The sequence below is a fragment of the Leptodactylus fuscus genome, unplaced genomic scaffold (genome assembly GCF_031893055.1).
Source record: "Leptodactylus fuscus isolate aLepFus1 unplaced genomic scaffold, aLepFus1.hap2 HAP2_SCAFFOLD_246, whole genome shotgun sequence".
Classification (NCBI taxonomy): Eukaryota; Metazoa; Chordata; class Amphibia; order Anura; family Leptodactylidae; genus Leptodactylus; species Leptodactylus fuscus.
The window spans coordinates 83,638-95,943 of record NW_027440269.1 but is presented as its reverse complement, the minus strand read 5'-3'; the positions used below and the strand labels follow the sequence as shown (position 1 = coordinate 95,943).

The 12,306-nt window shown below is 50.4% G+C and overlaps 1 protein-coding gene across 1 annotated transcript in view; it reads right to left on the bottom strand.

Annotated features, from left to right (window-relative positions):
- Positions 1 to 12,306, bottom strand: part of FANCD2 (FA complementation group D2) — a 64,636-nt gene that overhangs the window by 33,208 nt on the left and 19,122 nt on the right. The window contains exons 6-9 of the mRNA XM_075261653.1: positions 10,998 to 11,050; positions 9,259 to 9,337; positions 5,250 to 5,374; positions 1,721 to 1,808 (exon numbers count right to left, since the gene is read on the bottom strand). Of these exons, the coding sequence (XP_075117754.1) occupies positions 1,721 to 1,808; positions 5,250 to 5,374; positions 9,259 to 9,337; positions 10,998 to 11,050 (345 nt within the window). The remainder of the gene's footprint in view (positions 1 to 1,720; positions 1,809 to 5,249; positions 5,375 to 9,258; positions 9,338 to 10,997; positions 11,051 to 12,306) is intronic.

Here is a 12,306-nt window from a genome sequence, read left to right as displayed (position 1 = left end):
CCAAATGACAGACGCTCATACAATCCATAGTATCGTCGGCTGCAGCACCACAGGTCACAGCCAGACCTGTAAATAGCTGAATTCACCACAATCATCATCATGATGTCTCTCTGTTTATCTGATAGATCTAAAGAGTTCTATATCACAGAGCTTATGTAAAAAGAAAAATGTTTGTTTTGGTACTGTGTTAGCCAGTGGTTATAAAATATAAAAAAAAAAAATAAAAAAAACTTTTGCAAGTCTTCAGTAGGTGATCCCTTTTTTAATGAGCTTATGTAGGAATTTGATGACTTAGTGTGGAACCATGTTTAATGCACAAAGATGTTAACTTATTATTAGATAGAGTAACATGCTGCAGATCTATGATCATAGTGTCAACAAAACATGCCAATAAGTTCTGTGTCAATTTCAGCCACAGTATAAAGATTTTTAACCCTTTTATCAACATACCCAGCACTCACTCATAGATTAAACCCTGTGCATATTTACTAGTCCCCATCATCAACTATTCCATGACTTAGTGTGGAACCATATTTAATGCACAAAGATATTAACTTATTAATTAATTAATAAGTTAATATCTTTGTGCATTAAACATGGTTCCACACTAAGTCATCAAATTCCTACATAAGCTCTGTGATATAGAACTCTTTAGATCTATCAGATAAACAGAGAGACATCATGATGATGATTGTGGTGAATTCAGCTATTTACAGGTCTGGCTGTGACCTGTGGTGCTGCAGCCGACGATACTATGGATTGTATGAGCGTCTGTCATTTGGTTGACACCCCCGGGAGGCAGCCAGACGTCACGGAGGGCGTGCCCAATGGAGACACGCCACGTCATCGGCGGGCGGGCCAGGGGGCGTGGCCTTCACCTTAAATGTGTGAGAGAGCCGGCGCGCACACCGGCATTACAAAGGTACTGCGTCCTACCATCAAGGGCGCGGGAAATGCAGTTTTAACTGCAAAATACATCGATCCCGATACTTAAGTCCTCCTGATGAGCTAATGTATTTAGCGAAACGCGTAGAGGGGAAACCGGGGGCCTGACTTTATTAGGGACCTGGCTAAATGAGCATAGGGGTTAATCTTGGTCACATATGGCTTACTTATAGCTGTATTATATCACTCTGGTGCTGATTGAGGGGCGGCTGACTAGCATTATACCGCTCCCTGTGTATATGTTAGGGTGGGCTAAGTATTGCTACATACAGGGGAATGATACTACGGCTTGTGGGATGTGGGTAAAACTATATTGACCGCAGAGCTTTCATCACCTGTTTAAATAGAACTGCCTGACTACATGAGTTATTTTCCCTATACAAATATAATCCAGACATCAAAGGATTAATTCTCAGCTCAGAAAAGACCTAGTGTGAGCTATACAGGGAGAAATAATTTTGATATGTGACCAATTAACCTTCTTTGCAATAATATAACCCAGACATCAAGGGGTTATTATATGTGTGGCTTTCAATGTATCCAGTGTTAGCTGCACAGGGATAAATATTGCATATGACTGTATGGAAAGGCGATACAAAAAGTGACTGCTGTTTGCCTATATCTATTAGAAGTCATATTGCATTAATGCTATTATTTTAATAGGCCATTTTTTTTTTTTAATGAAACTTTATTAAAGGTTATGTTTTATAGATTTGCTCCTGCAGTGACTTTTCAGAAATACATTGAGTAAATTACCCGTCAGTGACTCCATTACCTCTGTCAGCAGCTCGGTGCTCAGGTTAAGGCTGGAGAAGACATCAAGGATGGGAACCGTCAGCTGTGTGTTCTGCTTCAACAGGGAGCTGGCAAAGAGCGAGGACACAAAGAGAAGTCAGAGCAGAAGTAGCAGCACCAAGGCCCGAGAGCCACGGACACTAGAATGGAGACAGGTGACATCACAGGAGGCCCCAGTGTTATCAGGTGACATCACAGGAGGCTCCGGTGTTATCAGGTGACATCACAGAAGGCTCCGGTGTTATCAGGTGACATCACAGGAGGCCCCAGTGTTATCAGGTGACATCACAGAAGGTTCCCGTGTTATCAGGTGACATCACAGAAGGCTCCGGTGTTATCAGGTGACATCACAGAAGGCTCCGGTGTTATCAGGTGACATCACAGAAGGCTCCGGTGTTATCAGGTGACATCACAGGAGGCCCCAGTGTTATCAGGTGACATCACAGAAGGTTCCCGTGTTATCAGGTGACATCACAGAAGGCTCCGGTGTTATCAGGTGACATCACAGAAGGCTCCGGTGTTATCAGGTGACATCACAGAAGGCTCCGGTTTTATCAGGTGACATCACAGAAGGCTCCGGTGTTATCAGGTGACATCACAGAAGGCTCCGGTGTTATCAGGTGACATCACAGAAGGCTCCGGTGTTATCAGGTGACATCACAGAAGGCTCCGGTGTTATCAGGTGACATCACAGAAGGCCCCGGTGTTATCAGGTGACATCACAGAAGGCTCCGGTTTTATCAGGTGACATCACAGAAGGCTCCGGTGTTATCAGGTGACATCACAGAAGGCTCCGGTGTTATCAGGTGACATCACAGAAGGCTCCGGTGTTATCAGGTGACATCACAGAAGGCTCCGGTGTTATCAGGTGACATCACAGAAGGCCCCGGTGTTATCAGGTGACATCACAGAAGGCTCCGGTTTTATCAGGTGACATCACAGAAGGCTCCGGTGTTATCAGGTGACATCACAGAAGGCTCCTCTGTTATCAGGTGACATCACAGAAGGCTCCGGTGTTATCAGGTGACATCACAGAAGGCTCCGGTGTTATCAGGTGACATCACAGAAGGCTCCGGTGTTATCAGGTGACATCACAGAAGGCTCCGGTGTTATCAGGTGACATCACAGAAGGCTCCGGTGTTATCAGGTGACATCACAGGAGGCCCCAGTGTTATCAGGTGACATCACAGGAGGCTCCGGTGTTATCAGGTGACATCACAGAAGGCTCCGGTTTTATCAGGTGACATCACAGAAGGCCCCGGTGTTATCAGGTGACATCACAGAAGGCTCCGGTTTTATCAGGTGACATCACAGAAGGCTCCGGTGTTATCAGGTGACATCACAGAAGGCTCCTCTGTTATCAGGTGACATCACAGAAGGCTCCGGTGTTATCAGGTGACATCACAGAAGGCTCCGGTGTTATCAGGTGACATCACAGAAGGCTCCGGTGTTATCAGGTGACATCACAGAAGGCTCCGGTGTTATCAGGTGACATCACAGAAGGCTCCGGTGTTATCAGGTGACATCACAGGAGGCCCCAGTGTTATCAGGTGACATCACAGGAGGCTCCGGTGTTATCAGGTGACATCACAGAAGGCTCCGGTGTTATCAGGTGACATCACAGAAGGCTCCGGTGTTATCAGGTGACATCACAGGAGGCCCCAGTGTTATCAGGTGACATCACAGGAGGCTCCGGTGTTATCAGGTGACATCACAGGAGGCCCCAGTGTTATCAGGTGACATCACAGGAGGCTCCGGTGTTATCAGGTGACATCACAGAAGGCCCCGGTGTTATCAGGTGACATCACAGAAGGCTCCGGTGTTATCAGGTGACATCACAGGAGGCCCCAGTGTTATCAGGTGACATCACAGGAGGCCCCAGTGTTATCAGGTGACATCACAGAAGGTTCCCGTGTTATCAGGTGACATCACAGAAGGCTCCGGTGTTATCAGGTGACATCACAGGAGGCCCCAGTGTTATCAGGTGACATCACAGGAGGCTCCGGTGTTATCAGGTGACATCACAGGAGGCCCCAGTGTTATCAGGTGACATCACAGGAGGCTCCGGTGTTATCAGGTGACATCACAGGAGGCCCCAGTGTTATCAGGTGACATCACAGGAGGCTCCGGTGTTATCAGGTGACATCACAGAAGGCCCCGGTGTTATCAGGTGACATCACAGAAGGCTCCGGTGTTATCAGGTGACATCACAGGAGGCCCCAGTGTTATCAGGTGACATCACAGGAGGCCCCAGTGTTATCAGGTGACATCACAGAAGGTTCCCGTGTTATCAGGTGACATCACAGAAGGCCCCGGTGTTATCAGGTGACATCACAGAAGGCCCTGGTGTTATCAGGTGACATCACAGAAGGCTCCGGTGTTATCAGGTGACATCACAGAAGGTTCCCGTGTTATCAGGTGACATCACAGAAGGCTCCGGTGTTATCAGGTGACATCACAGAAGGCCCCGGTGTTATCAGGTGACATCACAGAAGGCTCCGGTGTTATCAGGTGACATCACAGAAGGTTCCCGTGTTATCAGGTGACATCACAGAAGGCTCCGGTGTTATCAGGTGACATCACAGAAGGCTCCGGTGTTATCAGGTGACATCACAGGAGGCTCCTCTGTTATCAGGTGACATCACAGAAGGTTCCCGTGTTATCAGGTGACATCACAGAAGGCTCCGGTGTTATCAGGTGACATCACAGAAGGCCCCGGTGTTATCAGGTGACATCACAGAAGGCTCCGGTGTTATCAGGTGACATCACAGAAGGCTCCGGTGTTATCAGGTGACATCACAGAAGGCTCCGGTGTTATCAGGTGACATCACAGAAGGCTCCGGTGTTATCAGGTGACATCACAGAAGGCTCCGGTGTTATCAGGTGACATCACAGAAGGCTCCGGTGTTATCAGGTGACATCACAGAAGGCTCCGGTGTTATCAGGTGACATCACAGAAGGCTCCGGTGTTATCAGGTGACATCACAGAAGGCTCCGGTGTTATCAGGTGACATCACAGAAGGCTCCGGTGTTATCAGGTGACATCACAGGAGGCTCCGGTGTTATCAGGTGACATCACAGGAGGCTCCGGTGTTATCAGGTGACATCACAGAAGGCTCCGGTGTTATCAGGTGACATCACAGAAGGCTCCGGTGTTATCAGGTGACATCACAGAAGGCTCCGGTGTTATCAGGTGACATCACAGAAGGCTCCTCTGTAATCAGGTGACATCACAGAAGGCTCCGGTGTTATCAGGTGACATCACAGAAGGCTCCGGTGTTATCAGGTGACATCACAGAAGGCTCCGGTGTTATCAGGTGACATCACAGAAGGTGATGTCACCTGATAACACCTTCTGTATTATTAGTCCATACTTCATTTATACTGGAAATAGTGCGGACAGCAGCAGTGAGAACCTCCGCTCATTACTGCCGGCCCAATCCTGAGAATACTGAACGGAGAAGATTAGAAGAAGCTTCAGAGGAAACCAGGAGAGGACTGACTGTTACCTGAGCTCTTTGGCGACTTCGTTGTGCTCAGCGTCCTCCAGGATCTCAGGCAGACTGCCGATAACATGGTGCTGAATATCTGCCGGAGCCACCGTCACCAGCTGCATGATCTTCGTGGTCAGCTCCTATAGAGGACACAACAAAGCAAGAAATCAGGCCGGACAGTCACCCCCTACCCCAGGATCCATCAGGGACCCCCAGATGATATGTGGCACCATATGAAGCTGACGGTCTACATACATGTATATATTGTAGAGGATGTCAGCTTGTGTAACCTCCATGATGTATTTGAGATGTGTGCTGACGGCAGCCATTTTGTGAGACCATGCCATGTGCTCACAGACTCCATTTTGGATTTTGAGACGCCTATCTTCAAGAGCTAACATCCCCCCTCAGCCCTCAGGGAGGCGTGACCTCTCTCCAGTTTCTTATCCAATAGACATGCATCAGGGCTACTGTTACAGCTGTTCCACCAATCATGTTATGCTAATTATGCAGATCCAACCTGCTTTGTCTATAGCATGTCTTCTATACTGTTGTATTTGTTACCATTAAACAGAACCCCCGTTACACACACAAGCGGTTTGTGGCTTATGGAAAGGGAAAAGACAACTTTATTAATTTGGACTTGAATACGGTGACACTTAGAGCGATTTGCGCTCACAATATAGACTAGTCCTAGACATCAGACATGGCAGCGGACCCCTTATTGAGTGCAGGACCATTGTCTACATCTCACCTACATGTACATTCTGAAATCCACGCCATGACAATTAACTCTTTCTAATAGTTTTCATTGGAGATTTTCCCATTTGTGATGCGGGTGTTTGTCTCCCCCCTAGGAGGCCATTGGCGAGATGTACAGAAATCATGCGAGTGAGGGGCTGCGGGCAGCGAGTCTGATGGAGCCACAGAACAAGAAGCCGCCATTCACTCTCCCCAAGATACTCCAGGTGACAAAGCCAGTCTAGGGGCAGCAGATGCAACGATAACATGATCGCAGCCGCATCCACGCAAGTCCTGGGGCAACAGGGCTCACGTGGGGTAACAACTTTAACCCTTCTACTGCTGGGGCATGTGGGGATGGTAGCTGGGTAGTAGCAGTGGTGCTGACCCAACAGTCAAGACAGGGACACAAAATGTGTAGCAAACTGCTTAATGTAGGAAAAGCCGGAAAATAAATAAACCTTCAGGCACAAAATGAGCAAAATAAAATCAAAATCCTGCTCGTCTGAGCCACTAACAGACCTGATAACCTAACTACACATGGGGCTTACTACCAGCCACACCAACACAACAGGAGCAATATAGTGTCACCGGACTCAGGGTTACAGGACAAACCCGGCGCCTCCTCTCACCCCATGGAACTGCCCTGTAATGTAAGAGCTGCAGCCTGTTATGTAATGTGCCCAGGATCTGCCCCTGTGCTGAGGCTCCTCCAGATCTACCCCAGTGCTGAGGTTACACCAGATCTACCCCTGTGCTGAGGCTCCTCCAGATCTACCCCTGTGCTGAGGCTCCTCCAGATCTACCCCTGTGCTGAGACTCCTCCAGACCTGCCCCTGTGCTGAGGCTCCTCCAGATCTGCCCCTGTGCTGAGGCTCCTCCAGACCTGCCCCTGTGCTGAGGCTCCTCCAGATCTGCCCCTGTGCTGAGGCTCCTCCAGATCTGCCCCTGTGCTGAGACTCCTCCAGACCTGCCCCTGTGCTGAGGCTCCTCCAGATCTACCCCTGTGCTGAGGCTCCTCCAGATCTGCCCCTGTGATGAGGCTCCTCCAGATCTACCCCTGTGCTGAGGCTCCTCCAGACCTGCCCCTGTGCTGAGACTCCTCCAGACCTGCCCCTGTGCTGAGGCTCCTCCAGATCTACCCCTGTGCTGAGGCTCCTCCAGATCTGCCCCTGTGATGAGGCTCCTCCAGATCTACCCCTGTGCTGAGGCCCCTCCAGACCTGCCCCTGTGCTGAGGCTCCTCCAGATCTACCCCTGTGCTGAGGCTCCTCCAGATCTACCCCTGTGCTGAGGCTCCTCCAGATCTACCCCTGTGCTGAGGCTCCTCCAGATCTGCCCCTGTGATGAGGCTCCTCCAGATCTACCCCTGTGCTGAGGCCCCTCCAGACCTGCCCCTGTGCTGAGGCTCCTCCAGATCTACCCCTGTGCTGAGGCTCCTCCAGATCTACCCCTGTGCTGAGGCTCCTCCAGATCTGCCCCTGTGATGAGGCTCCTCCAGATCTGCCCCTGTGCTGAGGCCCCTCCAGACCTGCCCCTGTGCTGAGGCTCCTCCAGATCTACCCCTGTGCTGAGGCTCCTCCAGATCTGCCCCTGTGATGAGGCTCCTCCAGATCTGCCCCTGTGCTGAGGCTCCTCCAGACCTGCCCCTGAGCTGAGGCTCCTCCAGATCTGCCCCTGTGCTGAGGCTACTCCACATCTGCCCCTGTGCTGAGGCTCCTCCAGATCTACCCCTGTGCTGAGGCTCCTCCAGACCTGCCCCTGTGCTGAGGCTCCTCCAGACCTGCCCCTGTGCTGAGGCTCCTCCAGATCTGCCCCTGTGCTGAGGTTACACCAGATCTACCCCTGTGCTGAGGCTCCTCCAGATCTACCCCTGTGCTGAGGCTCCTCCAGACCTGCCCCTGTGCTGAGGCTCCTCCAGACCTGCCCCTGTGCTGAGGCTCCTCCAGATCTGCCCCTGTGCTGAGGATCCTCCAGACCTGCCCCTGTGCTGAGGCTCCTCCAGACCTGCCCCTGTGCTGAGGCTCCTCCAGACCTGCCCCTGTGCTGAGGCTCCTCCAGATCTGCCCGTGCTGAGGCTACTCCAGACCTGCCCCTGTGCTGAGGCTACTCCAGACCTGCCCCTGTGCTGAGGCTCCTCCAGACCTGCCCCTGTGCTGAGGTTACACCAGATCTACCCCTGTGCTGAGGCTCCTCCAGATCTGCCCCTGTGCTGAGGCTCCTCCAGATCTGCCCCTGTGCTGAGGCTCCTCCAGATCTGCCCCTGTGCTGAGGCGCCTCCAGATCTGCCCCTGTGCTGAGGCGCCTCCAGATCTGCCCCTGTGCTGAGGCTCCTCCAGACCTGCCCCTGTGCTGAGGCTCCTCCAGATCTGCCCTGTGCTGAGGCTCCTCCAGATCTACCCCTGTGCTGAGGCTCCTCCAGATCTACCCCAGTGCTGAGGTTACACCAGATCTACCCCTGTGCTGAGGCTCCTCCAGATCTGCCCCTGTGCTGAGGCTCCTCCAGACCTGCCCCTGTGCTGAGGCTCCTCCAGACCTGCCCCTGTGCTGAGGCTCCTCCAGATCTGCCCCTGTGCTGAGGCTCCTCCAGATCTGCCCCTGTGCTGAGGATCCTCCAGACCTGCCCCTGTGCTGAGGCTCCTCCAGACCTGCCCCTGGCACAGTGCCAGGTGTCAGCTCCAGGGGCAGAAAGCACAATGTCAGGTGTCAGCTCCAGGGGCAGAAAGCACAATGTCAGGTGTCAGCTCCAGGGGCAGAAAGCACAATGTCAGGTGTCAGCTCCAGGGGCAGAAAGCACAATGTCAGGTGTCAGCTCCAGGGGCAGAAAGCACAATGTCAGGTGTCAGCTCCAGGGGCAGAAAGCACAATGCCAGGTGTCAGCTCCAGGGGCAGAAAGCACAATGTCAGGTGTCAGCTCCAGGGGCAGAAAGCACAATGTCAGGTGTCAGCTCCAGGGGCAGAAAGCACAATGTCAGGTGTCAGCTCCAGGGGCAGAAAGCACAATGTCAGGTGTCAGCTCCAGGGGCAGAAAGCACAATGTCAGGTGTCAGCTCCAGGGGCAGAAAGCACAATGCCATGACTCAGATGAAGGACATATGACACAAACTGAATGAAGCACAGACATGTCACCCCCCCCCCCCCCACCCCACATCAGTACAGGCATGCTGCGTTGCCTACAGGTCACACAGTGATGGCAGGTTCCAGAGACCGAGTATATAGAGGTATATAGGGGTATACCCACCATGACACTTACAGTCCCCTCCCCCCAATTCTCTGCCGCTTACCTTACCACTCAGCACAAGATCCAGCCACTTCAGCTGGTTGATGATCAGGCGAGGAATACTGATCCCGTCACTGCCAAAACTGCGCTCAACAGAAAAGGGGTCACATGAGACGCGTGGTCGGAGGAATCAGCAGACATTACTATATGTGATCCATACCCTCCCTGTCATACACGTGATCCATACCCTCCCTGTCATACATGTGATCCATACCCTCCCTGTCATACATGTGATCCATACCCTCCCTGTCATACATGTGATCCATACCCTCCCTGTCATACATGTGATCCATACCCTCCCTGTCATACATGTGATCCATACCCTCCCTGTCATACATGTGATCCATACCCTCCCTGTCATACATGTGATCCATACCCTCCCTGTCATACATGTGATCCATACCCTCCCTGTCATACATGTGATCCATACCCTCCCTGTCATACATGTGATCCATACCCTCCCTGTCATACATGTGATCCATACCCTCCCTGTCATACATGTGATCCATACCCTCCCTGTCATACATGTGATCCATACCCTCCCTGTCATACATGTGATCCATACCCTCCCTGTCATACATGTGATCCATACCCTCCCTGTCATACATGTGATCCATACCCTCCCTGTCATACATGTGATCCATACCCTCCCTGTCATACATGTGATCCATACCGTCATACATGTGATTCATACCCTCCCTGTCATACATGTGATTCATACCCTCCCTGTCATATATGTGATCCATACCCTCCCTGTCATATATGTGATCCATACCCTGTCATATATGTGATCCATACCCTCCCTGTCACATATGTGATCCATACCCTACCTGTCATATATGTGATCCATACCCTGTCATATATGTGATCCATACCCTCCCTGTCATACATGTGATCCATACCCTCCCTGTCATACATGTGATCCATACCCTCCCTGTCATACATGTGATCCATACCCTCCCTGTCATACATGTGATCCATACCCTCCCTGTCATACATGTGATTCATACCCTCCCTGTCATACATGTGATCCATACCCTCCCTGTCATACATGTGATCCATACCCTCCCTGTCATACATGTGATCCATACCCTCCCTGTCATACATGTGATCCATACCCTCCCTGTCATACATGTGATCCATACCGTCATACATGTGATTCATACCCTCCCTGTCATATATGTGATCCATACCCTCCCTGTCATATATGTGATCCATACCCTGTCATATATGTGATCCATACCCTCCCTGTCATATATGTGATCCATACCCTACCTGTCATATATGTGATCCATACCCTGTCATATATGTGATCCATACCCTCCCTGTCATATATGTGATCCATACCCTCCCTGTCATACATGTGATCCATACCGTCATACATGTGATTCATACCCTCCCTGTCATATATGTGATCCATACCCTCCCTGTCATATATGTGATCCATACCCTGTCATATATGTGATTCATACCCTCCCTGTCATATATGTGATCCATACCCTCCCTGTCATATATGTGATCCATACCCTGTCATATATGTGATCCATACCCTCCCTGTCATATATGTGATCCATACCCTCCCTGTCATATATGTGATCCATACCCTCCCTGTCATATATGTGATCCATACCCTCCCTGTCATATATGTGATCCATACCCTCCCTGTCATATATGTGATCCATACCCTCCCTGTCATATATGTGATCCATAGCCTCCCTGTCATATATGTGATCCATACCCTACCTGTCATACAGAAACTCTGGCAGCTTCTCAAACAGAAGATTAATAATCGGCTCCTGACAAAGCAAAATACAAAATGTGAGGGACACGGGAACCTAAGAGAGGAGAGCAGGGGCGGGAAACATTATATACCGTATTTTTCGGACTATAAGACGCACCTAGGTTTTAGAGGAGGAAAATAGGGAAAAAAAATTTTGAAGCAAAAACTGGTAAAATATTTAATATATGGGAGTTGTAGTTTTGCACATTGACAGGTGACCCTGCAGCTGTACGGGGATGTATAGGGCGTTTTTTTTGCGGGGCCAGCTGTACTTTTTAGTTATACCATTTTGGGGGATATCTATTGCTTAGATCACCTTGTATTGAAAAAAAAACAGGAGGTGATTTAGAACTTTTATTTATTTCATATTTTTAAAGCTTTTTTTTTTTTTTTACTATTTTATTCCCCCCCCGGGGGCTTGAACCTGCGGTCACTTGATCGCAAGTCCCATAGACGGCAATACAACTGTATTGCCATCTATGGGACATTCTGTCTATTAGTATTACGGCTGGTCATAGAGACCAGCCGCAATACTAATACAGGAGTGACAGGCTGTCACCCGAACAGGTCGGCTCCTGCGATATCGCCGCGCAGGAGCCGGCCTGCAACTTCACAGGTACGGGGCCGGTGGGGACCGGCCCCGGGGGAGAAGGGGCCACCGATACTGACCCGTCATCCGCTGTACTAGAGAGGCGGATGCCGGGGAGGGATAGACGCCGGGGCCTGAGACATCGCTACGATCCTCTGCCCTGCATGAAGCCAGCGGGGGAGAGGAGCGCAGGGATGTCTCAGGCCCCGGCACCAGTAATGGCGTCTATCACTTGCCGGCTTCCGCCTCTCTATTACAGCGGATGCCAGGCGCCACCTTCAGACTATAAGACGCACCCTTCTTTATAGTCCGAAAAATACGGTACATATATATACATTATATACACATATGTAACACTCCTGTCACCAGTAAATCAGCAAAGGTCTACATCTCACAGGATCCAGGGCTACGTGGTGGCAGAGGACCCCTCCTGGCAGTGCCCGTCTCTATCCTCTGTGTGTTACTGACATGTGTTATATTCCTTCCTCTATCCTGTGTGTTACTGACATGTGTTATACTTCTTCCTCTGTGTGTTACTGACGTGTTTTATTCCTTCCTCTATCCTGTGTGTTACTGACATGTGTTATATTCCTTCCTCTATCCTCTGTGTGTTACTGACATGTGTTATATTCCTTCCTCTATCCTCTGTGTGTTACTGACATGTGTTATATTCCTTCCTCTAT